Source organism: Nipponia nippon, unplaced genomic scaffold (genome assembly GCF_047370975.1).
Source record: "Nipponia nippon isolate SJK-2023a ecotype South Korea unplaced genomic scaffold, ASM4737097v1 scaffold_4, whole genome shotgun sequence".
NCBI classification, from domain to species: Eukaryota; Metazoa; Chordata; class Aves; order Pelecaniformes; family Threskiornithidae; genus Nipponia; species Nipponia nippon.
Genome location: NW_028262358.1, coordinates 48,112,507 through 48,139,457, shown reverse-complemented (window position 1 = coordinate 48,139,457; position 26,951 = coordinate 48,112,507). Strand labels below are relative to the sequence as shown.

Below are 26,951 nucleotides of genomic sequence, written 5' to 3'. Positions count from 1 at the left end.
TCTGCAGGTCAGGTGACCCTCTAAATTTATTTCTGAGTCTAGTTTGAGATTATTTCTTGAAAGAAGCACTGCACCTTTTTGAAGAAATACAATATAAAACTTTTGTATTGTAACCGCAGTCCTTCAACTTACTTTTTCTTTTGCATAAGGAATAAATTCATACACTGGATCTACAGGAGCAGCTGTTGGGGCCCATGAAGTGTATCGGGATCCAAGAGACAAAAGATCTAAAAGGTGACATGCAGGAGTACATTAACTTTTATACACCTGACTTGGCTAACTTCTGCAATGTTTTCTGTTGTTGTTGTTGTTGGAGTGGGTTATTTATTATTATCTCTGTGGGCTATTCAACAGTTCTGCAGTTGGCTCTGGAGTATCTTGGGTTACTATAAAATCCAAGGAAGTTCTCCACAAGTCTTAAGGTGATCTGAAGTACTACTTCACAGCAGCAAATTTCAGTGCCACAACTGAGTAAACTCAATAAAGTGTTGTAAATGAACAACTTCAACTGTTTTAGGTGTATTTATAAATCTGAACAGTACCTCTCAAGTGGGATTCTTACCACATTTGTAATAAGCATAAATAATATGGGCTGTATCTTATATGTGAGTGGCAAGCCTTACTGTGTACGTACTGAAGATGTGACTGGGCTTGGCTAGGATTCTGTAGAAGCTGTTAGGCCAGTTCCTGCATTTTAAAATGTAATGTTTCAGTGGAATGTGCAGAGCAGAGACCTCTTGGAGCTAAAAGTGAAACCTCTTCTGATCAAGAAACTGAAATTTATATTAAAGCTTTACTATATGAGAGTTAATCACATATGTAAAGTGTTGTTACAGCTACAACCAAGAATGATTTGAGATCTTCACTGCGGTGGTCAGAAACATGTAACACAAAAATTGGTTTGCTACAAGGATAAGAGATAAGTGCAAGAGCTTAGGCAATGATGGCACTTGGAAGCTTTGCCAGCATAGAATGAAATACAGAGGTGTTGCAGCCACCACAGCATACCTCAGTACTAGTAGCTTTGTTTACTGGGACATAAAAGCTTTGTATTCCAGTGCTTTTTCCTAGACCCGTGCCACCACAGAAAGGCCTGCTGGTTTAGCCATAACAGCAATGCTGTGCTAATACAGACAGAGCCTTAGTTTACACCTGCACTTCACTTTGAAAACTGGCAAGCAGTTTCATTCATGTTAATGTGCCAGAGATGGCTCATGAGCCATTAATTTGTCTAAGTTATAGCACAGTGTCAGAATTGAAGGTATGTGTGGGGAGCAAAACCTTGCAGGACACTAAACGGAGACTCTTCTGCTGTAGTCTAAAAAGCTACCAGTCAGTGCATGGCGCTAAGAATTACTATATTTAAGGATATTGTAGATAAGAATTATAACAAAGACTTTTTTTTTTCCCTTTCCAGTCAAGATACAGATTTACCTGGAGCACCAGAAAACTTGACGTTCAGGGAACGCCAACGACTTTTTTCACAGGGTCAGGATGTATCCAATAAAGTAAAAGCTTCTAGGAAATTAATGGAACTGGAAAATGAGTTGAACACAAAGTAAGATTAAAGCACCTTATCAGATGTAATAGAAGATCTCTAAATTGAGGGATTGAGACGGGGGGGGCACACTACTAATGAACAGAAAATGAATGTTTTCTGAAAGGAGCGACTTTGATTCCTCTATATCTAAGACTGTTAATTAAGATTTAGAGATGTTGCAGTAGCAAGAAAACTGATTACTTTGCCAGGAGCTTGTGGTTTATACAATGAAAGCACTGTAAAATTTTAAAGATATGAATCACGTGAAGGTAATTTTTTTTTTTTTCTTTCTGTTTTGGGGGTTAAGTTCTTGTGCACCAGACCAAGTAGCACTTGTCAAAGATAAGTTCTGTTTCCTGGTGTTTTACAGACACACTTTTGTTTTAGCTGCTGAGCAGAGAGAGTGAGAATAGCTTGAACTGCCTAAACTAAACTGTGCACTAGAAACTAGTATTTTAGGTTGCTTGATAAGAAGCCAATATCTGGGCCACCTTAAATAGGACTTTATACGCAAGTTTGACATAGTGTATGGTGTTCATACGATGATCAGCATATCAATACAGATCTTGCCATTACTTAGTACTGGAATAACACACATTCTGTAGGTAGAACCTTGGAATAAAAACATTTCTAGTCCTATGTATTTGTTGGGTCTAAAATGGTTGCGTAAGAATTTATCTGTAGTTACAGAAAAGTCTGTATGTTGATGCATCCCCACTACATGTGCTTCAGACTTGCAAAAATGTGAAGATAAAACCTTTGGATAATTGTTTTACTAAAAATTACATAAGCAATAGACAGTAGGCTACACTGGTGGCCCTTCATCAGTTCGGACCAAAATGTTAGTAATGCGCTAAAGGCAAGGAGTAATGAGTCCAGTTCCAAGGTGAGCAGAACAGATACGTATGTTTTCTGAGAAAGGTGGGTTAGAAGTTGTTAGGCAATTAGGCAAGGAACAGTATTGATAAGTCTGCTATTATCAGTTCAGCAATATCTTTTTTTTTTTTTTTTTTTTTTTTTTCCTTTGGAGAAGTGAACTGGCATATCAGTGTGAGGCCTCAAATACCATACTGCTGGCGGGGAGCGGGAATGTTAGTGAGGTCGTTAACAGCCTTGGTGCGCTGGCAAAGAACCATCGCTGCTCACGCTGAGGAGGCAGTGCGAGCGAGCAAGCTGGCTTCACAGACATCCTGTTGTACTGAAAACCTTTTTGGCAGTTCAAGCTATTTTTTCACACTGTAATAGCCTTATTTAATTTTAAATTGTTAATCTTTTTCCTCCCGGTATTTCATCAGCTACGCGTATGTGGCTGATGATGTTGGGAATAAGGACCTCATCAGAGTTTTTCTCATTGTGTGATGTTAAGACAATATATATTGTGATTCCAAACAAATTTTCTATTTGACAAAGCCCTTTACTGGCTTTAGATGATTTTTTTTTTCCCTGTATCATATTGTTCTCTTATAAATATATATTTAGGGAATTGTGCACACTTCCAAATACAAAGGGGTAGACTTTCACTGCCTTAGGAAAGAAATCACTTTTAATAAGAGTTGTATGATAAATAAATGCAAGTTAATGAAAATCGGAGTGTAAATATTTTTTACGTATTTCAGGTTTCTTATTTGAAAGTGTGCTTTTACCGTTTCACCTGTTAAATATGAAGTAGAAGATTAAACTGGTTCAAAGTGTTAATGAAGGATCTGCATGCTTGCTATGTCTGTTAATCAGGAAAAGCAAGCCTCTCCCAATTTATCTTGAGAACACTAGCAGCCTTACAGTGACAAATTTTTCTTAAGGAAAAAAACTTAGGCTGTGGCTGAATTACTGTTGCTGCTAGAATCTGAAAAAGGCTTAGCAAAAAAATACTTATAACCTTCAGTCGAGTGGATTTGGCCGCTATTGGGCATTCGGGTCAAGTGTGAATATGTGTAAAAGTGCTTTTCATATTTGTCTGTGCATTATTATGAAAAACATCAAAACTGCTGTAGTTTCCCATTTCTACTGTATTTCACTTGCAACCTATTTTTAATAAAGTTTGTATTGTATTTAACTTTGCATTAAATGTTTTTTGTACTGTTTGTTATTTGGTTCTGCATTCATAACAGCATTACCATAAACCAGAGGGGCTCTTGTTAGTAAGTTTTGCCTTACCTGTCCTTTTAAAATATATTTACAAGCAAAGTCTGTGTATCTCATAGTGAATAGACGAAAACCTCAAATTAATTTTACATGGAGAATCAACAAAGGAGGCTGATTCTTACTGATCAGAGAGAATTTCTTGGCCTAATGTTGTTCAATATCTGTAGCAGTGACTTGAAAGAAGTGATTTTGACAGCTTAACCAACAACTTTGGAAGTAGTAAATATTGGTGGGGTCAATTACGCAGGCTAGTCATACTGTATTTGTATCCTCCTCAAGTGCCAAGTTGTACTTCTAACAGCAAAGAGGAACCTGGAATGCAGCTTCTTTTAGAAAAGTAAATAGTGTTACAACCAGAGTCTCCTGCTTGCTGTGATTGCCATGGTTAAAAAGTCATTTGATCTCTCTGTTCTGAACACAAAGACAGGATAACTTTTTGTCATATCTCTGAGAAAAATCAGTTTGTCTGACCTGGAAGTTTGAGGGGGTGGACTCAAATCCAGTGTGTAGTTTTGAGTGAAGGTTGAGTTAAAGGACTTCGGGATGGCGGTGCTCCTCTGTTATTGTTGGGTTGATGGGGTTAGATGAGTTCCCTCTGGAAGGGAGGCAGCCGCTTAAGTTCTGCGTGGGGAGGGTGGGGGGGAGCCAGCCCCCAGCGCAGCGCCCTAGGTGCCTTCTGCTGTAGCTGAACGCCCGCTGGAGTCGGGACTGAGAGCAACCTGCCTCTCTTCCAGGTGAGCACCTTAATCGCTCGAGTTGTGGGGTCTATGCTCTGGAATCTTCAAAATCACTAATGAGGACGTTCTGGGTTTTAGTCTGAGAGGTGCACGTACAAAGGCAGGGAAGAAGCTAAAGGAACGACAGAAAAGGAGTGCTGTGTAGTATGTTGCAAGGACATGACCACCAGGACCTCAGGGCATGGCTGAGGGGAATCTTCTATCCATGTTTTGAGTCTGTAGCTTTTGACTGTGAGAACAGACTAAGAAAAAGAACTTCTAATTTTGAATATAGAATGCGTAGTCTAGAAGAAAAGGGAAACAATCCATTGTCCTTCTGTGTGGTAGTCCCTCAGCCTAGGCAAGCGCAAAGAACCAGTACAAGCAGAAAGTGATTTATTTGATGAGAGTATAGTTGTTGTCACAACTGTGAACTGTGTCATAGAAACATTAATTTCCAGACTAAAGTAGTCCAGGGGTTGCGGGGGAGGAACTGTGTGATACGCAACAGTGGTAACGCATTTTCAGTGGGAAAGCGAGTGCTGAGCGACGCCTTGCACGGTGAATTCAGGTCAGGTTTGCGAAGTGAGCACACCAGCGGCTCTTCCTCCCGTTTTGTCAAATGATACTGCTGTCTCACGTGGTCGGTCAGGGGCTGCGTGGCGCAGAAGGCAAAACCTCGTAGATTAAAAACTGGGAGTCGGCTGACTTCTTTCCCAGCTACATAATGGCAGGTAAACACCTGAAGGAGATCAAAGTGCAACACACCTGCTCGGAGAACCTCCATTTATTCTTAGTAACAGATGGATGCTCAGAACTGACCTACAGTTACCAAAGCAAATGTCTTGCTAAAAATGTGGACTGAAATATTTACAGCTTCACTGAATAATGTTTTAGGAGATTTAAGTGATAGGCTGCGTGCAGTACAGCAGTCTTGAGTTACTGAGCTTGGCGAATGTGCTGCCATAGAAGCAGCAGAAAACCCGAAGGCATACTGCAGTGAATCTCCCCACATTCGGCACAAGAGGGACAGCAACCTGCTCTCCTGGTGTTCTTCCCAACTGCTTTCCTACCCGTCTCGTTTCTAGTAACTGCAGTTGGGAATGCTGTAAAGGACGACTGGTATCAGAGTGCTGAAGCTGGGACCTCCTTAGTCTCATTGGTTCCACTACTGGGGTTAATGTGAAATGCATCAGAGGTATTCCAGACAACGCTTACTTCACAGTATCCTAAGATTTATAATCCACCACGGTATTTCACTGATGCTAAAATTAATAGAGTAAAATGTGGCTTTAGGCAATTTCATTAGATTTCTGACCCTCTGGTTCCCCAGAAGGATCTGTAACGAGGCAGGGCTCTGCATTTGCAGGGGGAAGGCAGGATCAAGTTGGTAGAAGTCTGGGGAAAAAAACCCCAAGATTCTTCAAAGCAGAGAATTGGTGTAGAAAGGCGTGCTGCAATACGGCCTTGCAGCATTTCCAGAAGACAGCTGGATTTTATATTTGGTTCTTGCCTAGATCGCACTGACAGGCTGTTTCGCTCCCTGCTCATCAAGCAACTTCTGAGCTTTGGAAACAGAGGGAAGTTCCCAAAAGAGAATTGCTGCTGTTACGGTGAGTCACAGATCATATTGTGGTTTGGGGGGGGAGGTGGTGGTTTGGTGGGTTTTGTTTTTTTTTTGATACAGATGGGACTGAGCTTTCAGTACTACCCAACTTTCAGGTGTGCATAGAGAAATGACTAAATAAGTGTAGCCCAGGGACGCTCAGTTTTAGGTTACTAGTTCAAAGTCAGATTGACAGTAAATTAAGTCTTCTCTGTTACGGCCTACAGAAACCAGATTCTTAATCTCACTCATAGTGGGTAAAACCCACAGTAGGGAAGAGACCAACCACTGCACTTCAGAGATGGTCCTTCAGAGATGAAGTTATGTTGGAAAAGAACATTGTTCTGACTTGATTGCTGCTGCAGGATAAGCATTACATACAAAAATTACAGCTCAGTGTCAAGAACTGAGTCACATACCCCCAGGCTACTAAAATATTCTCCTTAAAATAGCTGATGTTGATAAAACCCTGTCTGCCTTACTTAGTGCCAACATCTCTTGATATTCTCAGTTTTGCAGTACGTTGGAACTTTTTTTTTTTTTTAGCCTAAATCCATTTGTCAGTTTTCATTTTTCCACCAATGCAGAACTAGTTGCAAGGACAAACTGCTGAGAGGCTTCCAGTCAGTTGTTTGTTTTTTTTAAAACTGAGGCTGGAGTTTATGGGAGGAAATTGCAATATCATGGAAGACAGTTGATAGAAATGTTTGGTTTGGTCTGTGAGAGGTGGGCTGCATCTGGGTTCCTCTGTAAAGGGTTGCTGTCCCTCTTGTGCCAGGCATGGAGAGATTCACTATGGTATGCCTTTGGATTTTCTACTGCCTGTATGACAGCACATTCGCCACGTTCAGTAGACAGTAACTTGAGACTGGTGTTTTGCAGAACTGGATTCCTCTGTAATTATGATGCTGGCTTCAGTTTCTCAAATAAAAAAAAAAAACCTCTAGTGCAAAAATAGTGTTATTTCTGCTTCCAAGAAGCTGACATGTTTGTATCTGGCATACTTTCACATTTAGTAGCCAAATAGTATTCAGACTGCTTTCAAGATAATGTTAATCTTTCAGTGCAATACAGTAGAGCATGAAGTAGTATTGCTAACGTAGTCACGTATTGGCCTCAGAAACCTTAGTACGAGACCCCCAGCCACAGCCTGAATGAAGAGCTCCTGTCTTGGGCAGCCTCTTAGGACTCCCACACCAGCTGGACCCGCAGGCCTCGTCCTTCGCCTAGGACTAGCCCTAGGCACTGGCTTTGTTCACAGAGTTGCTGAACAGTTGCGGTTGGAAGGGACCTCTGCATATCGTCCGGTCCAGGGCCAAAGCAAGGTCAGCTACAGCCGGTTGCCCAGGGCTGTGTCCAGTTGGGTTTTGAGTATCTCCAAGGACGGAGACGCCACAGCCACCCTGGGCAGCCTGTGCCAGTGTTTGACAAAAATAAAATTATTTTTTTTTTAGGTTTAGAGGGAGTTCCATGTGTCTCGATTTGTGCCGATTGCCTCTTGTCCTGTCACTGGGCACCACGGAGGAGAGTCTGGTTCTGTCATCTTTGTACTCCCCCGCCAGGGATTTACGCATGCCGATCAGATCCCCCTCGGCCCCTCCAGGCTGCGCAGCCCCCGCAGGCTCTGTGTAACACCTTCCTCTCCCGGCGTCGTCCTCGTGGCCCCCTCAGCCGCGGACCAGCTGCTCAGGGGGAAATCCCGCAGCCGCTGCGGGAGCTCCAGGCTCTCTCCTCCTCCGCCTCGCCCTCCGCTGGGGCGGCTGAGCCTGAGCGCGGGGCCTGGTGCTGGGAGCTGGGCGCTCTCAGCAGCCTCACGCCCGCCCCGGGAGCCCCGGGCTCCGCTTCTCTCCCTGCGCTCTTCACCCTAACCCTCGGCCTCGGCCGTCCCCCATCCCAGGCGACGCTGTAGAGGGAGGGACACCGCTGCCCGCCTCCAGTCCCTGTTTACAGACCGCTCGTTAACCCCTCCGTTAAATGCGGTCTGGGACGGGGCGGGCAGAGCCCGGGCGCCGCCGCGGGCGCTCCCCCGACAGGCCGGAGCGGAGCCGCTCGCCTGGCCTCGCCCCTTCCCCGCTTCCTGCGAGAGGATTGGTGGGCTTCCCCGCCACTCACGGGCGAGCCCGTTGCCGCCGGCCAGGCGCTGCCGCGGCCCCGCTACCGGCCGGCGGCGGCGCTCGCCCAGCCAATGGAGAGAGGGGGAGGAGGCGGGCCCCGTCACCATGGCAGCCGGGCAGACGCCCCGGCCGCGTTTCGCCTTGGCCGCCGCCAGCGCCGGGGCGCGGGGCCGAGCGAGGCCCGGGCGCGGGAGCGGGAGCGGGGCGGGCGATGCGGCCGCGGAGCCGCCTCGACCTGGGCTCCGTCTGGGCGCAGCGCCTCCGGCAGCTGGAGCGGCGGTTGCGAGTGAGCCCCCCGCGCCGCGGCGGCGGGAGGGGAGGGAAGGGGAGGCGAGGGGCGGGCGCTGGGGCGGTGGGAAGAGAGCGGGCCCGCCCCGGGCCCCGCCGCCCCGGGCCCGCCTGGCCCGGCCCGGGAGAGGCGGCTCCGCCTGGGGCTGGGTTAGAAGCGGGGTCTGAGGGCCGCGGTGCGGCCCCGCTGCTGGGCGGGACGGGGGCCGGCGGCGCCGGGGCGGAGGGGTGCCCCTGCCGCGGCACCCTCGGGGGTCTCTAACGGGGCAGCCTTGGGGATGGAGGCGTGTGTGGTTCTTTACAAATAAATACAACAGCGCTTCTCTAACGGCCTGGAAAACGCCAGGAGGTGGTTTTATAAAGCAAAAGCAGTTAAAGTTTTGTACGTATGCGTTTCCACGTAAGCAGGCAAAGTGACAGAAAATATAGGTAATCATGGAATATTAAGAGCTTATCCTAATGTTTATGTGCTTGTAGACAACTATTGTGCTGAGGAGATTGGGGGTAGGTAGTCCTTTGGTTCTGGAAGACAGAGAAACAGAGGGATGTAATAAGACTATTATAATGAAATAACGTTCGTCAGACTCATATTTAATTTTCACTTTTGTGGTTTTGGGTGGGTTTTTTTCTTAGACCAAAGAAGAAAGAATAGTTGTCCTGGAAACTGAAAATGCTGCTCTTCATCTAAAACTTGCAGAGGTAACTAGTGTGTGTTTTTCCAAAAAGAATGCTTATGAAAACAGAAAAAAAAAGACACTGAAATCTGCCTTCCTGTTTTCCAGTTTTGCGCTCTTTTACCTATTGGGGAAATCTATGAAGGGATTAAGGCTCAGCGTTTCTTTTTATTTTTTTCTTTAATCTGCAATAGTGATAGACTGATTAAGTAACTAGAAGTTGACATACACTTAAATAATTGCCATTGTTTTAAATCTACAAAAGTTAACTGAGGGAATGACTCTGCAAGCATTAAATATGGAATATTGCTTTCTGCTTGCAGGGAAAATGTTTGCCTAAAAGACAAGGGCAGATTTTGAAGGAATACTTTTTAGACGTAATTAGGACGATCCTTTAAAAAGGACTATTCGTAGAGTGCAGGAAAGACATTTCATTATTGCATGCCTTCATAGCACTAGCATTACGCTTGTCTAGAAAAGGCAGAAGTCAGTCACAGAGCACACAGGAACAACTGGATGCCCTCATTCCCTTAGATCCTTCTACGGAAGGATCTTTTGTTCCTAGACCGTTATTGAAACAAGGAGCAGCCTGTGATAATGTTTGGGGTCTTCAAAGGTAGGATTTCAGAGATTTACAGAATTTTGAATATTGATCTACACCGCTAGACCAGAGCCAGCTGTGAGTATTAGCCGTGATGGAGACTGTAGGCCAAGAGTTTCTAATCTGTGCTGAAACATTAACTGGTTGGGTGACCCCGGGAACGCCATTTGGCCTCCCTGTGGGTTTGTTAACACCTGCAGATAAAAGTGGGTTTAACATTTTTCAAAGCCTGACTGGAAGCAGGTGGTACATCTGAAAAGAGTTTTGCTAGGTATACAGAAGAATACTGTAATTGATTCTGAGAAAATGTTTCTATTATTTTTGTTCTGCTTTATAATATTTACCAAAAATCCTAAGTATTTCAGCTGTTCGGGTTTTTTGTTTTTTTTTTTTTTTTTACTCCCACAAACACCAGAAAGAAATTATTTTAGTCAATAAGGTGCATCAGATGTAGGAAGTAGTTATCTGAGTATTAGATAATGAAGCCTTGTTTTCCAAATACAGCACTGTTTCAGTTTATTGCAAAATGTGCTGGAAGATACGAGCACCTACAGACACATGAGGAGCGTGGAAGTGTTACCACCATGAGTCAGAGACAGTGTCAAATGATTCGTGGAAATGCTTTGCAATTAACCTTGCACTGATGTTTCTATTCAGGCAGTTATTTACATACATTTAGAAGACTTTTGCTTCTCCGTGGTTAATTGGCCCCAGCAATCTGAAAACGTGAGCTAAACTGACATGCAATAGTTTTACCTTCATTTAAGAGTCTCTCTTAAAAAGAATACTAATTTTAATTAGATGAAGTTAAGGTTGTGCAATGTTGCACCATACCTCCCAATATTTCACCATCCGTGCTGGTGAAAAAAGCTGCTGCCCTCAGCTATCAGTCACTGACCCCTCAGATCCGCTGGTGGAGCTGTCTGAATGATTGAGCTGTAACACGTTCAGTCACAGTGACCAGGGTTAACAGAGGTCTCATTCTTAACTTGTAAAAGCTAATTGGATTCATTTTGGCTGAAGTGAGTGAGGGAGCTTTGGAGACAAGCTTATGAGGATAGGCATAAATTAGGATTTGCAGTGTAAATGTTTGTCTATAGGTTGCATCAGTCTAATAAAAATGTTCTCTCTTGCTATAGACCTTCCCTTGCTTATATCCGTAAAACAATCAGGATTATCAGCACTGCCACTGTTTTCTGCAGCCCGGTGTATTATTATCCTAGCAGCATATTGTAAGGGTGGTTATTGAACATAAGAAGTCAGATTCTTTCTCTGCAGACTTGCTTTTGCAAGGAAATGTGTTTGCCTACCTGCATGCCCCTTGCTTTTCTTCGCAGTCCTTGAGGTCCTGATCCTGCCGTCTTCCATACATAGAGCCAAGACTGCCAGAATGGATCCAATTGCAGAACTGAGATTTCACTTTGGAGAACACTATTAAGTAGTTCAGTTTCACTTCTGTTTGTCATAAAGCTGACTATAAAAACTTCTGTAGTCATTTTTTTGCTTCTCATGCATGAGCACAAATTTGCAAGTTCTGGCGTACAAAAAATTCTGATGAATGCTAAAACTATTTTAATGGAGAAAGCCTCAAAACCAAGGCAGCCTTTGCAATGAAGATAAACTCGATAGTGCAAGTGATGAGAGGTTGACTGCAATGCAAGTAGAATTGACTATCCTGCTTTTATTGTCCGTGTGGAGACAAATGGGGGAGTCAGGGGGAACCTGTGCAGATGGTGGAAAACTCATTAGATGTTAAAAGTAGATTTTAACTAGCTTAAGCTTATTTAACAATAAGGCTTGAGTACTCCAATTGCTTATATACATGCTTAACTTTTCAGATGTGATTAGAGAGAGTAATTCTGGCGAGCTACTCGTATGCATTTGTGTCAAGCATGTTTGTAAATATTGCATCTGAGTAACATGAGTCTTGAAGATCCTCAGAGCAAAAGAACACATGAACACTGTATAGAATTGGTCTCAATTTCTGGGAGGTTAAAGCCTGTAACAACAAAATTAGAGTTCTTTTAAAATAATCTCTTCCTGCTATTTCTTTTTCACATAAGAACTTTTTATATTAGTGCTAGGGTATTGTATAGCTGTGCAGGACTTGAGGTTGCAGTTGTAAATAGAAGATGCATGCTTTGTGACAGTGAAAAAGCCACATGAAAAGTTTGGTTTAGATAAGTGAGGTACTTTTCTTGGAAAATATAATCTTTCTTTATGCTATACAGCTCCAGGACATTGCATTGTTCTTGCAGATGTCATCTGTAGTTAAACTCCAATTAAATGTTTACTTTTTATCTATCATTATCAAATGATTGGAATTAAATCAAACCCATTACGTGAGTAGATTTAGCTCTTTCATGTCATTGTACTCTTCTGTGCTCTGTTAGTTTAAATAATAGGGAACTGCAGTCAGAATTTGTGGCCTGAATAAAGTAGGGACTAAGTCTGTGCTAGAGACAAGTGCATTCCAAAGATAAGGAAAGAGGCTATTAGTACTGGTTAAGGAATGATAGATGTCAACAGGTTGCAGGGGAAAGTAGGTACAGAAGTTGCAGCTCACTTTAAGCACCAGGACTGCCACTAAATGACGAAAATGCAATGTTTAATATAATACAGTTTCTATCATATTGCAGAATTTCAAAAGTACCCTACAGAGATTTCTTTTTTTGTGTTCTTGCTTGTAAATATTTAAAGTTGCACTATTTCTATTTTCCTTTTGATTTCAGCATCTCAAAAAAAAAAATTTGGCCATAAAAATTGCTTTTGCTTGATAGGTAATTTTAGATTATTAGAAAGCATTCTTCTCCACATCCTTTAAAAATTGCTTTGGTTGCTTTGAGCTCTGAAGACCCAGCTTAGTGCTTTATGGGTACAGTTGTGCACCATTGCAACTCTCCTGAATGTAACTGAGTCAGTGTTGGCAGCAAGCTGGAGCAATGAACACCAAGCTGGGGGCTGTGTATTACCAGTTCCTTCAAGACTTTAGCAGTTAACACAGGTATGTGTGTGTCCTCATTCTGCTTCATGTCCTTTCAGAGAGCTTTCTGCATTAAATGTAGTTACCCGAAGACACTTAAACCAGCTATGTAACCAGCCCCTTTCCCCAAGCGAAGGCACAGTTTTAACTGTTTAGATCCACCTCAAGCATAAGTAAGGGGTTTCAGGTACTGCAAAAGCATTTTGGTATTCTGACGCTGAGGTTTACCACGGTAAGGAAGTAGAACATTGTTAGCCAGTTACCTCGACGTGATCTTTCATGTGATACAAAAGAAGGTAAAAGCAAAGAAATCATGTGTATACAACATCACATGTAATCAGATAGTTGAGTTACAAATGGTTACAGGGTCAAAGGGGACAGAATGCAACAGAAAACATGAGTGCTTTAAAGTGATTTTTAGGTGATTTTTTTTTTTTTTTTTAAAACAGTATCAAGGGTTGGCTGGAAGAAGCACTGCCGAAGTATTGCAGCTCTACTCTGCTCATGGCCAGCAGCAGAAATTGCAGAGGAGTTCTGTTGTAACCCAGCTGCATGGAGCAATAAAGGTAAAGACATTTAGTAATAATGCAGGCATAATATATGCCCTCAACATTTACATGCTTATCAAATATAGTAAAACCCGGAAAATCATGGAATGGTCAGGTATGAACCTGATCTATGGCTTTATTGTATTCATGGCAGTGCTTGCAGTGAAGTGTAGCAGTGCCTGAGTTAGCTTAAAATATATTGTGGTTTTGCTGCAATAGGCGGCAGAGTCACCCGAGAAGCAGGTAAAAGTGGCTGCTCCTGAGCAGCAGGATCTTATGTATAGGCTGCTAGCAATACCTGAGCTAGATATTTTTGTAATCAAAACCTTGCAATCCCTGATTTGACTATCGTATAGAGAACCCCTAAAAAGCAGTAGTTGTGATATACTTTATCCAGATAGGCAGAGCCTTTAAAAAAGCATTGGAGAGCTCCATTGATTTCACAAAGAGCTCTGCTCTGGCAGACCTCACAAGAGGGAGTAGTTTGCTCTATGCTCACTCAGCTTGTCTTAATTTTGCATCAGAGAGACTGGAACTGTTCTCCCAGTACCATAACATTTTCCTTTGTTGAAGTACTTACTCCTTAAGTTACTCCATAGAATAGTGAGTTCCTTTTAGGGACTCTAACAAATGTCAGCTTTTCTCAGGGCAGCACTGAATGCCTGCATAAAATGACTGAAAAGTATCTCAGGAAAGAAATCTGATTCTTAACAGGCAGAAAGGTGTAGCTCAATGGCAGCATAGTTGGACTAGATGATCATTGTAGGTCCCTTCCAACTGAACTATTCTGTTCTATTCTAATTACGGTGATTCTGCTCAGTAAATTTTGCAGTGATGTTTTACATTTTAGGTTAGCTAGAATGGCAGAAATGCTTGTGATGCAATACCAGTGGATTGAGACGGTTTACAATCAGAGATCAGTGAACGTTAGGAGAGAGCAAAGCTCTCCAAATAAAAGTCTAGATTAATGGTAATCCTATACCCATAATAAAAAAAAAATACTTCTTCCCAGTTATATTCTGTGGCTTTTGAGAGTGAGAAATACAGTGATTTTCTCCCTTTAATTCAGATTATTGTTTTATCATTAGTCGATTAATTCAAGGTCAGAGTTGGAAAAATAAAATGTCACAGAATATGTGACACTTTGTACCAGGCTGACTAATGAAGCACCACACTGCTTCTGTGAGATAAGGTATGGTTACGTTCATTGTACAGATGGCTTTACATGTTCATTCCAAGGCTTAGGTGTCAAGAAGTCTACTAATCCTAAAATCAGGTCAATTTGGTTTTACTTTATTTGACTTTTAAGTGTATATAAGCTGCTCTTATAAACATTTAAAAGTCTCATCATTTATGTTATGCTGAGTTACATCCATAATACAAATACTTTTCTGAACAATAAAGGTTTCTGATCTTTTCAAAATACATCTATTCTCATAGGAAGGTATAGAACTGGCTTATTTAAGAAATGGCTTAGAGTGAAGCTTAGCAAATACCTCCTGATCAAAGTGTGGAAAATGAATGCAGTAAGGGATATATGGATCACAGTTTTTCATTGCTAGTTCTGGATATGTCTTATAAGTGGACAGAACACATCACACTCACATACATTTATTTTTGTTTGATGAAATAAGAAAGAGACTTTGTTATACCTGAAGCTGTGTTACGGTCGAAGTAAGTACCATAAGATGGTAAGGATCCATAAAGTCTTGCTGAAGTCTTTAGGAAATGACATTGCTAAATACCTTGCAGGGTCCTTCTCCAAACATGCTGAAAGATACACTCCTGACGACTTCCTTTCATCAAGTAGAGGGTTCTTCCTGACTGTGATATCTCACCGTAATTATTTGTGGTGTTGTTATATTGATGCTTCCTTAGCTGCTGTTTTTGTGCGTTTATAACATATTTTTTCTTCCTGCTGAGAAGAGACTTAAGCAAGACCTGAAGAGCCTCCATTCATTTGCTCTTGAGCTTTCGAAAGACTTTCAGCGTCAAAGCAAGACTTATCTTTACCAAGTTTTGACAGCAGTCCAAGGGATACAGCTGCAAAATGAAGCAATGCAAAGTAAGGCTCATTGCACTTACATTCAAACGTGTAACATCAAAAATGTCATTGTTAAATGTTTCTAACATTAAAAGGTTGAGTTTGATTTTTGGGAAACGTGTCACTGAAATTGTAGCACTTGTTTTTTGTTTGACATTAGATCATCAAGGAGTTCTGAAGCATTAGAAAGAGTACAAATAACTCTGCAGAGGTTATGACTGATAATTTGGATTTAGCTTTTGTGTTGGTTGCGGCTGCTGCTAGACTGCTGCTGAGTTGGCTCAGCTGTAACATTTTTAATCTGAAGTTCTCAGGCTTGTTATCTTGACTATTTTAGAATAGCTGAATAAAGAATGTGTTGCTTTAGCTGAAATCTGTCTGCTTTTGACTGTACCAGAAAAGGACTCAGATGATTTCAGAGATTTCTGAAAATACTGTCTGAAATTAGGACAGACTGGATTTTTAATATTTCTGTGTATTTACAGATAAAATTTTACTTCAAAATCAAAACAAGTTCCACTCGCTAGACTGTAGATAATAACACCATACGGACTACTGTTTCAGAATTCAGGTCCTTCCTTGTTCACCTGTACATATAAAGCAGACCCTGCAGTGCAGCGGCACTCTCTGCCCCCATCACTGAGGACTAAGTGCATTGGTCCTACACCTGGAGCTCTTGGCATGGGTCTCTGCACGTGCTTTCAATATCCTTGATTCTGGTGGAGCTTCTACCAGGCCTGAGAAGCACATGGCACATGCGGAGCTTAAATTGTTTGAAGCTTAGCAGCCTGATGAAAAACAAATACACAAATTTCTAATCAGAGGCCGTGGGTGATGCTGTGATATCCATATGTTGCCATTTAAAAGGTACCTTTTTCTCCTGCTTTATTTTTTGGTTGAAATATTTAATTTTGGGACTGATTTGATTCTGATGGGACTGTTCATGCCAATAGCAACAAACAGCATTCTCAGTGATGGGTGTTTGCGGAACTTGTCCCTGTATGTTATGTACTAAGTTATGATTAAAATTGATTTGATTACTGTATTATCCATGTAGAGAAAATGCTTAATCAACTTGTTTTTAAAGCAGAAAAAACAAAGTGGAAAATTAACCCTAGATAAAGGTGAATGTTTCTGTTATTGAAGCAGGGGGCTAAATGAACAGATAGGAGGTTGAATTTGGCACTTAAGCAGTTGTGGTGTAAATAAATAGTAAATACACCTTATGAGGCCTTGCAAATTCCTGTTGACTGTTCTCAATTTGGACTTTGTGGTGCATTGTTCTATGAAATCATAACCAGGAGAAGCTTCCTTGCCTATAACAAAATAGTGTGTTGGTACTTAGGTGGATGACTTTAATTTGGCCATTTTTCATTTCTCTGTCAAATGTTTTAGATGGAGATTCTATTGTTAAGGTTAAATATGACAGTCAGAATTGCCATCCTTAAATTACATATAATCTTTTGTAAACAGAAAGCCCGAAGTATGTATTCTGGAGACAATATATGTTATCAGTTTAATCCTAAAATAGAGATTGAAAATGACTGAGAGAACTATAGAAGAAACGTTCAAGTAGGTTAATTTCAAGGCTGTAGTTGACATGCAGCAAACTATAAAACTTTCCTGTAAAAACCGAGTAGTCCCTTGCTTAGAAATATTTATTCACAGTCTGAAAGCCAGGCTATTGCCATCTTTCCCACTGAAATTTAAATAGCAGTAATTCATAAAAGAGAGAAGTGATCATTATTCTTTTGTTATAGGCCTGCTTCCCTGATAAACAAAGCTGGTCTCATTTAGGAAAAAATACTGGCCACCTGACTGCAAATGATACTACTGAGGCAGATGCAGTAATTCAGCAGATTTCTGGAAGGGCAGGAATTTCTAAAAATTTAAGATGACTTTTTAGATTCTCACTGCTTGGCAAAGTGGCAGGTACTAAGGAGCAAAATCTGTCCAAGTGAATATGTGACAGAGCAGTTGCTGCATGTTGCTAACATATTTTGTGAAAGCTGCTGCAGCCCAGTGACTTAGGTATCCTTTGTGGTTCCAGGACGCTTTCTCTCTAGGGTGGAGAAGAGGAAAAATTAGGTAAGGAGCTTATTTCCCACTTTGCCCATATGCTGGCACCTATCTGCTTGGAGAAAGCTGAGCTCTGCACTGTGCTGATGACTTGTACCTGTGGAATGTGAACTACCATCATCTTTTACCCTCAACTCGACAGCAGTCTCACCAGCTCAGCTGCCTTTGGAAAGCCTTTCCTTCTGAGTGTAGAGTACGGGAGGAGGAGAAGGGACCTTGGATCCAGCAACAGAAGTATTGCGGCAGCCCAAAGAATCATGTTATAGCCCAGGATATCAAACACAGCTGAATTTAAAAAGTTTTGGAATTAAGTCTGTTACATCATAGCTGCTTATCCTAGAAGGCATGGTCAGATTGACCTCGTTTTTAAACTGGAATCTAAGATTGACCTTGTTTTTAAACTGGAATCTGGTATGGAAAGAAGCATTAAAAACCTCAGGGAACTATGGGGACAGCTACACATCCATATCCGTGCTAGGCTGTGGCTGTGCTATGTTGTGCTGCTCCTGTTGTTCATGTCACCGTCATGGACCTTTCCGTTATGCTGTTTGTGTGACCACACGCAAAAAACAGATCAAGGAGCTGATCCAGGACAGAAATTACTCAGCAAGAAGGATTGCTTTTAGGCCTCCACGTGACCGTGGAAGCAGTTGTGTGAGCACAGCAGAAGGTCTGGTGCAGCACTGAATGGGAGGGAATGAAAAGGTCCTTAACCAGGACTGTCAATTAAAGAAACGTTACAATCCTGAACATGTTCACAAGCCATCACTCTTCTACGACTGTTAGTCTGATTATCGATGAAGATCCTAAATGTGCTTGGTGATGTTTAAACAGAATAACCAGCATTCCCAGCTCCCAGAAAGTTTCTGTATAGGTCAATGAGATGGGCAAAGCATGAGGGAAAGGGATGTCTGTAAGGGCTGCGGGCATGTGGTGACTATTTCTCTTGAATAATGAAGAGTGGCTTATTAGTATTTTAAAACAGATGCGCCCAGTGGCTGCCCCTGGGTTATGGATGAAAATGTAACTTCTGAATAGCTTGCAGCTGATGCCAAGCAGAAAACTAGTAAAATGATCAATAAGTGTGTATAACTATACAGCTCCACTTTCAGAAAAATTAAAAGTTCAGAAATAATTTATGCCTTAGGAAACTTGCTTTGTGGAGCTTCTATTCAAGAAGTTTTTCTGTGCTGCACATAAAGCTTTACAGAAGATGGACATTAAAACTGATGGTTCACTTTTACAAATATCAAAATATCTTCTGCTAAATGCAACAACTTGACTCATTTTCTACAGATCGCGGTCCTTCGCCTGTCTGCTCAAAAGCCCTGGTGTCAAATTAGGAAGCCCCAAGGCTGATTTCTGTTTTCACAGTCAGCTTCTAGTCTAGTTAGAAAAAAAAAATTGGGTAATTAGGGTCTAAGTTAACTTAAACTGTCCAGTAGGCTTCTCAAAGTCCTCATGAAGAGACCGCTTAAATATTGAAACAAAGTAGTGATTTTTTTTTTTTTCTTTCAAGACTGGAAGAATGGAAGAGTACGCTTAGCACCTATTGCTTAACTTTACTGCTTATTCAAGAGAATTCAAGTTTGTGTGTATACAAATTTATAAATTAAGATACTTATTATGGAGATTACTTAAACAATCAATGGATTCCAGCCTCGTATTTTGAAAAATACTGTATGATTAGCAGTCAATGAATGTCACTTTTGACAATTTATTGTAACATATTTGCACATGATTCTCCAAACCAAGACATACTCGTGTTACTCCACATATAGGATGCAAGAAAAGGATTTTCCTTAGTGAAACTCCTAGACTTTGATTCCCCAACTGTTAATGTCATGTTTTCCATGCATGCATGCACTTGTGGAGGAACATTATGAGCTGGAGGTGAACAGTGTGGATATTACAAAAATAAGATCTGAGGAATCTCTAGTGTAGACTAATGTCCCTTGAAGTCATCTGATTTTTAGTCTATACCAGTGAGCACAAATCATGTGTGTGACATGCTGAGATTTTAAGTCTGTTCCTTTCTTTGTAAGGTAGCTCATACTGAGGCTGGTGGCCATCCTGCTACTCAGCTCTCAGACCATGGCTTTGACTGCTTGCTACTCTACATCTTCAGACCGCTCACTAATTTCTGGGGAGATTGATATCCCACTGGGGTTCCTGAAAGGTTGCTTTGTACACAAGTTTACAGTCACGTTATGTGCCCTCTGGGCTGTATGTTTGTTTTAGGCCTGCTCAGTGTTAATGTAATTGGGTGGAAATGAAACCATTTGTGAAGTTAGAAGGCGTTGTGAAGTTAAAAGGCTTTTATAATGACCCATATTGCTCTCCTCAGTTTTGTGAAAGACTCCCTGGGGTTCAAAAGATCAATCTTTTTTATGAAATCCTGCCCATGAAGCCAGTGCACTTATCTTAAAGGGGAACCTTATAGCTGTTTTACAGGATTAGGAGCACTGTAAATGAGGCTGAGGATAAACGATAGTTTAACTTCTTGTAAAGTTAGCTGGCATTAATCTAATAATCTGCAAATCTGGCATGAGCCTTGCAAGTGACAGCCCCATCCAGAAGGAGGTTGGTTCAAGTTTAGGTTTCAGGCTTCACTGACAGATAACACTAACTAAACTGACACGTTTGAACTGCCTTTAAATATCTTGCCTTTTTGATTGTTTTTCCAGATTTCACATGTATACCTGTGGTAATTATCTGTAACTTTGCCTAGTCATTTCATAGCAAGAAGTATGATGAGATTTTTCAGAGGTGTCTAGTAGATCAGGAGCTAACCCTCCTAATTTAAGGTTGGTAGAAGTTAAAAAGGTTTATGCTTATATTTCATGAGGTGCTACTAGAAAATTCATTTTGTAAAGTCACAGAATTTAGTTCTTTGAAACAGCTTTCTTCTTCCAGTGTTTCAGATAAAAGCTTTTGATCTTGAACAGTCTCTACAAGAGGTGACAGAGAGATATGAGAAAGAAAAGCAAAAGAGGAGAGCTCTACATAACAGCTTAGTAGTAAGTATCTTTAATGACAGAACATTTTCTTATTTTGTTGTACTTATGCCCATAAGTTCCTCACCAATAAAACTAATGAATGTACTTTTCATGGATATGTCACTTCCCCCAGCTGTCTATATACGATGCATTTCTTTGCTGAGGCGGATTTGTCTTACAGTAAACCCCAGCCCATTCTTTTTAAACAAGCATCTTTCAAATGCACTCCTGGAGCATATTGCACTAAGGAGTATCGTCCGTTTTGAATGGTGAACAAAACTTGAGTTTCTTCATCCTCTTCTCTAAATTTGCAGCTTCTGAAATTGTTTTAGAATTCTTCAAATGATTAACTTGAAATTGCAAAGTGGTCTTCTTTTATTTTTCCAAATATATCTAGCTGTATCCTGCTCATCCATTAGTCATGGTTCAGGATTAATTTTTTCGGTTTTGTACTTTAACTTTACTCTTCCTGCCCACTCCCCCCAGTTGACTAGTTTTGGGTTGCCTGATTCAGGACTTGATTTTTAGAAACACAAGCCACCTTCAAACAAAATTGTTTCAAGTTTTTCTACCCAGGAAAGTAAAGCTCTTTGTTAAAAAGTACTTACCTTCCAAACTCTGCTTCATGTTATAGTTTACCGAAAAGATACTCCCCAAGGCAGCGGGGAGTTAATGCCAGTGGTCACTAGCCATCACAGGCAAGCTGTTTTCACTAATACAAAATGAGAAGAACTGATCACCAATAAAAAGGAAGGAAAAACACCAGGTTAGATAAACTGAAGTCTGAAACAGCCCACAGAGGAAAATCACTTACTGGCTTTTTAGTCATGTATGAACACATGGTGGAGAGGAAAAGGTACAAAATGTTTTAGATTACACATCTTCCTCAAGGCTGGTGGAAAAGAAATGGAGTGTGTAACCTTGTCTGTTGAGTTAATACAGGTGTCTGAAGAAGCTCAAGTAAAGAGGAAGGAGACTGAAGAGGGGAAAATGGTTCGGCTTGAAAGCCTTTTTTTTTCCCATATAGACTGGAGCTCATACTTCCTCAAGTACTTTCTCCTAACTTCTCAAGGCAACTCATATTGATACTATTTTTCCCTCCCCAGAGTCTAAGGCTGTGACGTTGTAAACGCCTGCTTTCTTAAACGTTCATGTCTGCTTCACAAATTCCAGTGTATTTGTTCTCTCCAGTAGTTTGTGTTAAATACATCTTAATATTCTAACCCTAGGAACTGAGAGGAAATATCAGAGTCCACTGCAGGATCCGACCATTACTACCTTTTGATACTGCTGCTCGACATTCGTTATCACAAGATAGGTAATTTATTTTGGCTGTGTTAGATCTTAGCTGACTCATAATTAATATGCAGAGAAAACAAGTTATATGCATGTGAGAACAACTGTGTTCTTGATTTTTCTGTTTTTATGTGTGTGGGGAGACGATGATGGTATCATCAAAACTAATTGCTGCTCCTGCTAAACTGGCCTTAGCCAATCTCATCCCCTTGTCTAAAAGTATGTCCACCTGAATAGAAAGCCATAGGTGTTCTGCCAAGCCAGGATTATCCCTGGCTTGGCAGAAGTAACACAGCTGCAATCAGTGAAGAGTATATTTGCTATCCTACACAAATTTTGGGATACAGTAATATAATAACCGTTGGAAGTCGTGGGTAGAGAAACACACTCAGCATTACAGTTGTTCTGTAATGCTATAGAACAGATTTGCTGTCAGCACAAACACTGGTAATTCTATTTCAGTATAATTTGGCTCTGCATCTCTAATTTAGAATACACTTACTGTAACTGAAGTGTCAAAACATTCCAAGATCCAAAAGGAAAAGAGGGATTAGATGCAAGTATGTGCTATAACAAGCTGAATTCTCCATAGATGACTAAGATGAAAGAAGGTAGGGATTGAAACATACACAAACAAAGAAGAAAGGGGAAAACTAGGTGGGTGGCTAGAAACCAGTAACATTATCATTTGCCCTATCAGTAAATAACTGATTTGGGGCTTTATTTTACTTTTGCTGGTTGGTAATTCTAAAAGACTACTTTCAGTGTTTTGAAGTTTATTAACTTTTGGCAAATCTTTAAAAAAATATAGAATTGTTTTAATTAAAACAACATCAAAAATAGCAGACAAAAACTTTCAAGGAGCCTGATGGGGAAACTTGCATTAACTTGTGCTTGATATACCTGGGAAGGAACCCACTCACTGTTTTTGTTGCTGTATGGAATAGTGCAGTCAGGTGCTGAATTTCAGTGTAAAACAGGATGGACTGGGCCAAACAAACAATCATTAAGACTATCTTTTCTTAATATATCAAAAAGTAATTTAAATAACACTTAGTTGTAAAACTAATTCTCAAAACACTTACACACATGAATGAATTTATACACCTCAGCAATCCTAGTCAATTTTTGGATTAGTAATGGATGCAAGATCAGGGAAAAATACCTAAAAAGAGGGTGTTTTTCACATTAATGTTCTGAAGTGAAAGCCTCTTGTTATGAGCTCACGTTACAATCTCAAAATAATAGAATGGTTTGCATGTGAATTAGTCTTAATTGGGTTTGTTGTAAATTTCTTCTTTTAAGCAGATTATTTTGCTTGATTGCACTTTAATTTGTTTTTTATTCACAATTAACTGTGGTGTTAGTATGTACATGGGGTACAATAATAACGGCAATTCTGAAAGGTACTCTTCAGATAATGTGTAGTTCACAGACGTTTTGAGCGTTGACTTTCCTGAGCTAAATGGAACATTTATAGTTTGAAAGATACCTTTTTTTCTCTGTTGGCTTTGTTTTTTCTTACAGGCAAAGAAACTTTTCAGAAAAAGTGGCATACGCAGCTGATGAGGTGAGTATTTGATGGTGAAATTCAAAAGCACCTTCACAGATAGTAGGAAGGAGAAACAAGAGGGACATGTGAACCATGGATTTTAAAAAAAAAATGAGGTACTTTCTTGTCAATCAGTGCCCAGCTTTGATCACCCATGGGTGCAATAGCAGGTGATTTGTGCTGTTTTCATCCTGACTCTTTGTAGTAGTAATAGCTCGGAGCTTCTGCTGGTGCAGTCATCCGTGCACCGGAGGTTGTGTGTTTGCAGTAGTCAAACCGCTGCAGACTTCCTGCAGTCAGTCCCTTTGAGCCACTTGTATTTACTGTAACTATTTCCAAAATTATGTCAGGCTTTTTTCATTTTATTATTGCAACACAACTAATGCATTAGGAGAGAAATATGATATCTCATGAACCACAACAGCCTACGTGGTACTGCAGTCAAGCATGTTAAAGTGTCCTGGCTTAGATCCATCAGAGGAAGGAGAATGAGCATTGAGGTTGCAAATCCAGATGACATTCCAGCATTAATTGAGGCCATTACCAAGATATAAAATTTAAAAAGGCACAGCAGTGTGAGCTAAGGTCAAAGTATTAAATTGGGTTTTAATTTTCTTAGCCACCATAGTTCTTAGTTGGCTGCTCACGGTTACTTACATGGTGATTAGCCAAATTCTCTTCTGTAGTACAGTGCTTAAAATATTGCTGAAGTGACCTACAGTATGTTATGCATTTAAATCTCCCAAATTATAGCTTCATTAGGCAGATCTCAGTTGCATAAAGTGGATACTTAGATAGAGAGATATATATTTATGCAATTAGGAAACTAATGGAGCTTATAAAGAGTCAGCTAAGAAAGAATAAATATGTCAGGAGATAAAAACCAGGGATCTGTAATGGTAGGCGTAGTGTTCTGGATGCCATGACCCATTTATTGTACTATAAAATGTCACGACCATTTCTGACCTGTTAAATTTTATTGCATGAATGTGAAATTAGGTAATATTTATGGTTTGGATTATTTCATAGAGATATCTGATATAGTACAGTATCTGTATGTTTAGAGGCAAAGCAGTGTCTGCTTGCTTATGCCAATTTATGAGTTTTATTTTGTATGAAACAGTGACCTGGCAAGCTTCAATATGCTAACCTGTTCTCATGTTTAAAAGTCCTTATGAAATATTCCAGGAAAATAAATGTATGCATGGACTTGATTGTAACATGAAATTTGCAGGATACTAACTTCCTGTTTTTGGAAAACACAACATTGACTTCAAATGTTTTATTGGTTTGCCTTGACATTTATTTGGTTAAAATGCTTTCTAGCTTTGATCAAACACCCCAAGTCTTTGTGTTAGTTTCTTAATATGATTTTTTTTAAGAAAAAAAAAATTGTTTGAAGTATCCAAGTTCATGAGGGAGGATAAAAGTACAACTGACTTTTTGCAAAAAGCAGTCAATTTAGACTAATCTAAAAAAAGTAAAGGAAAACAATGTTTATTGCCTGCTTATTTTGCTTTTAACACTTGAAGGTGTTATGCTGTGGCTAGGGTAAATGTGCAATTTTCAGATAAAATTATGAGGCTTGATTTGTTATTGAGATTTTAGTTGCAACACAGTCAAAGCTCCTATTTCTGGAACCAAGTTAACCATTTTCCAGACAAGTATTTATGACGTAAAGGAAATTTTAGTTCAAGGTGAAGGAAGACTGTCTGTGATAGAGGTGCTGAGTTTATTAGTTTTGCTTTTTAGATCATGGCTGTCTTTCCAGATTTTTCTCTGAAAATACTTTGTGTGTGTAACATAACCAGGCAGTTTTCTGCCATGATCATTTTAGAGCTAATGTGCGTTAGAAAGCAGAGCTGTGTTTGAGAACCACAGTCACAACACAATCCAGCATACACGTTGGAAACTACGGTTGGATCTTCTGGACAAGCTTCAGCTTGACTTTTTCCCTGAATTGGACTGGGGCTCTAGTAATATGCTGATCTGTCTCATCTATGCTACAACTTTGTCCTGTTATCACTAGAATAGGGAAAACATCTGCCTTGTAGTGAAAGACCACAACAGAAATTGCAGTATTTATAGAAACTTCGCTTCTCTTCTGCCAGGAGCTGTGTTAAGACTTTCTTCAAACTTGTCTGTAGAGAGGCAGAACTGACACTTGGACAGAATGGTTGTGTATCTTTTTGTGAGACTGAGACTGCATGAATTCCATTTAGTCTTTTGAGTGTTTTTGTTTATTTAGAGATTCATATCATTCTTCAAAAGACACATGTCATCTTTTCTATAATCTTGCTCATCTTGTCTAGACAATCATTATTCTTCTTCTAAGTCTAAAAAAGGCTTAAGATTTTACTGGATGTACAGAAGAGTATTTCATTTCAGTTTTTGAGGTACTTTAAGATTTTTGAAGTTTTCTTTTTGCTTTCCCGTGTATGTTCAGCTCCTCAGCATAATAGTAACAACTGTCTGAGCCTTTCTCCTGAAGCTGGTTGTGCAATAATGGTGGACAGTGATTACACACTACACATCAAGCTGAACTACTCCACATGGATTAGGACATTGAGCCATGCTGGTATTGTCACTACCTGGGAAAACAAGTAGATGAGGTACTGAATGCTCAGAATCTTCTCGGTGGTGACAGGACAAGAAGGAATGGGTGCAAACTGAAATACAGGAAATTCAGCTTAAACATGAGAAGCTGTGAGGGTAGCCAAACATGGGAACAGATTGCCCAGAGAGGGTGTGGAGTCTCCATCTTTGGAGATACTCAAAACCTGACTGAACACGGTCCTAGGCAACCTGCTGTAGCTGACCCTCCTCTGAGCAGGGGGTGGCCTCGACAATCTTTGTAAGTCCCTTCCCGCCTCAACCATTCTGTGATTCTGGTCTAGGATCCCACTTGCTGCTTTTCTGTAATTTCATCCATCTCTGGCAGTGTGCTGTGTGTGCTAGTGAATATAGGAGTCATGTTAGAATGAGTAGCTATGTTTTCCTCTGGAATCGCAACAGCAAATGTAGATGCTTAAATGAGGTGCCTAATCACTCCAGACTCCCTTGTGGGTGCTGAAGTAGCCACCTCCAGAAGGAAAGTCGTTCACCTAAGATCTGAATTAAACTTTAAATATTTGTCTCTCTCCATGACTACATAGGCACCTGAGGCACCTGTCCTAGCCTAATACCTGAAGTGATGTTTGAATCCAACTTCCTTTGTCACAGAGAAAAGAGACTTGCTGCCTCTATGTGGTTAATTCCTTTCAAATCATTTTGAGAAGGTTTTCACTTGTGAGTAGTTGAGAAAAAGGGAATAGCAAAGAGGCTGCTCTCAATATCAGGGAAGGTGCAAGATTCTGCTCTTTCTTCAAGATAGGACTGGGAAAACATGAACTAACAGAGCCAAGACCCTCCTTTTCTTGGGAAATAATTTTGTAATAGATCAGATGGATGTAGCTATAGCAGTTAGAGACATTATTGCTCCCCAGTTGCTTATCACCATCCCCAGCTAGAGGTTTCTTCCCCTGTTGCTTGCCCAGTGCGGGGAATTCTTTAAGCTGTCTGTGTTGGCCTCAGTGCTATATCAGCTGGTTGCACTGCAGTTGAGAGTGAAACATGAGGAGCAGTTGCAGCCTCCTTTACATTGGCTCTGCTATGGAGCAGTAGTCTTGGGAAAGGGGGCATAGCCTTCAGGAGATATGCAGTAACAAGTGATAAGAAATGATAATTATCACAGCTGGATTCTGTGATCATGTCTATATCCACGATTCCG

General features: G+C 40.7%; 2 protein-coding genes across 33 annotated transcripts in view; both read left to right on the top strand.

Annotated features, from left to right (window-relative positions):
* The window catches only part of AFDN (afadin, adherens junction formation factor), a 132,704-nt gene extending 129,111 nt beyond the window's left edge, over positions 1-3,593 (top strand). For 27 of the 28 annotated variants that reach the window (XM_087774597.1, XM_087774596.1, XM_087774590.1 and 24 more), the window contains 2 exons: positions 150-234; positions 1,418-3,593. In XM_087774597.1, coding sequence (XP_087630723.1) covers positions 150-234; positions 1,418-1,562 — 230 coding nt within the window. In that variant the 3' untranslated portion in view covers positions 1,563-3,593. Of the gene's footprint in view, positions 1-149; positions 235-1,417 lie in introns of those variants that run through there. The other variant, XR_015708194.1, reaches the window with a different exon arrangement.
* A 4,666-nt stretch (positions 3,594-8,259) lies between these two features.
* KIF25 (kinesin family member 25) overlaps positions 8,260-26,951 on the top strand; it is a 42,404-nt gene continuing 23,712 nt past the window's right edge. For all 5 annotated transcript variants that reach the window (XR_015708348.1, XR_015708347.1, XM_087775406.1 and 2 more), the window contains exons 1-7: positions 8,260-8,404; positions 9,040-9,105; positions 13,114-13,230; positions 15,139-15,277; positions 20,252-20,355; positions 21,564-21,652; positions 23,158-23,200. Coding sequence is in view for 3 of the 5 variants with exons in the window: in XM_087775406.1 (XP_087631532.1) it covers positions 8,330-8,404; positions 9,040-9,105; positions 13,114-13,230; positions 15,139-15,277; positions 20,252-20,355; positions 21,564-21,652; positions 23,158-23,200 (633 nt within the window). In the remaining 2 variants the exon portion in view is untranslated. The remainder of the gene's footprint in view (positions 8,405-9,039; positions 9,106-13,113; positions 13,231-15,138; positions 15,278-20,251; positions 20,356-21,563; positions 21,653-23,157; positions 23,201-26,951) is intronic.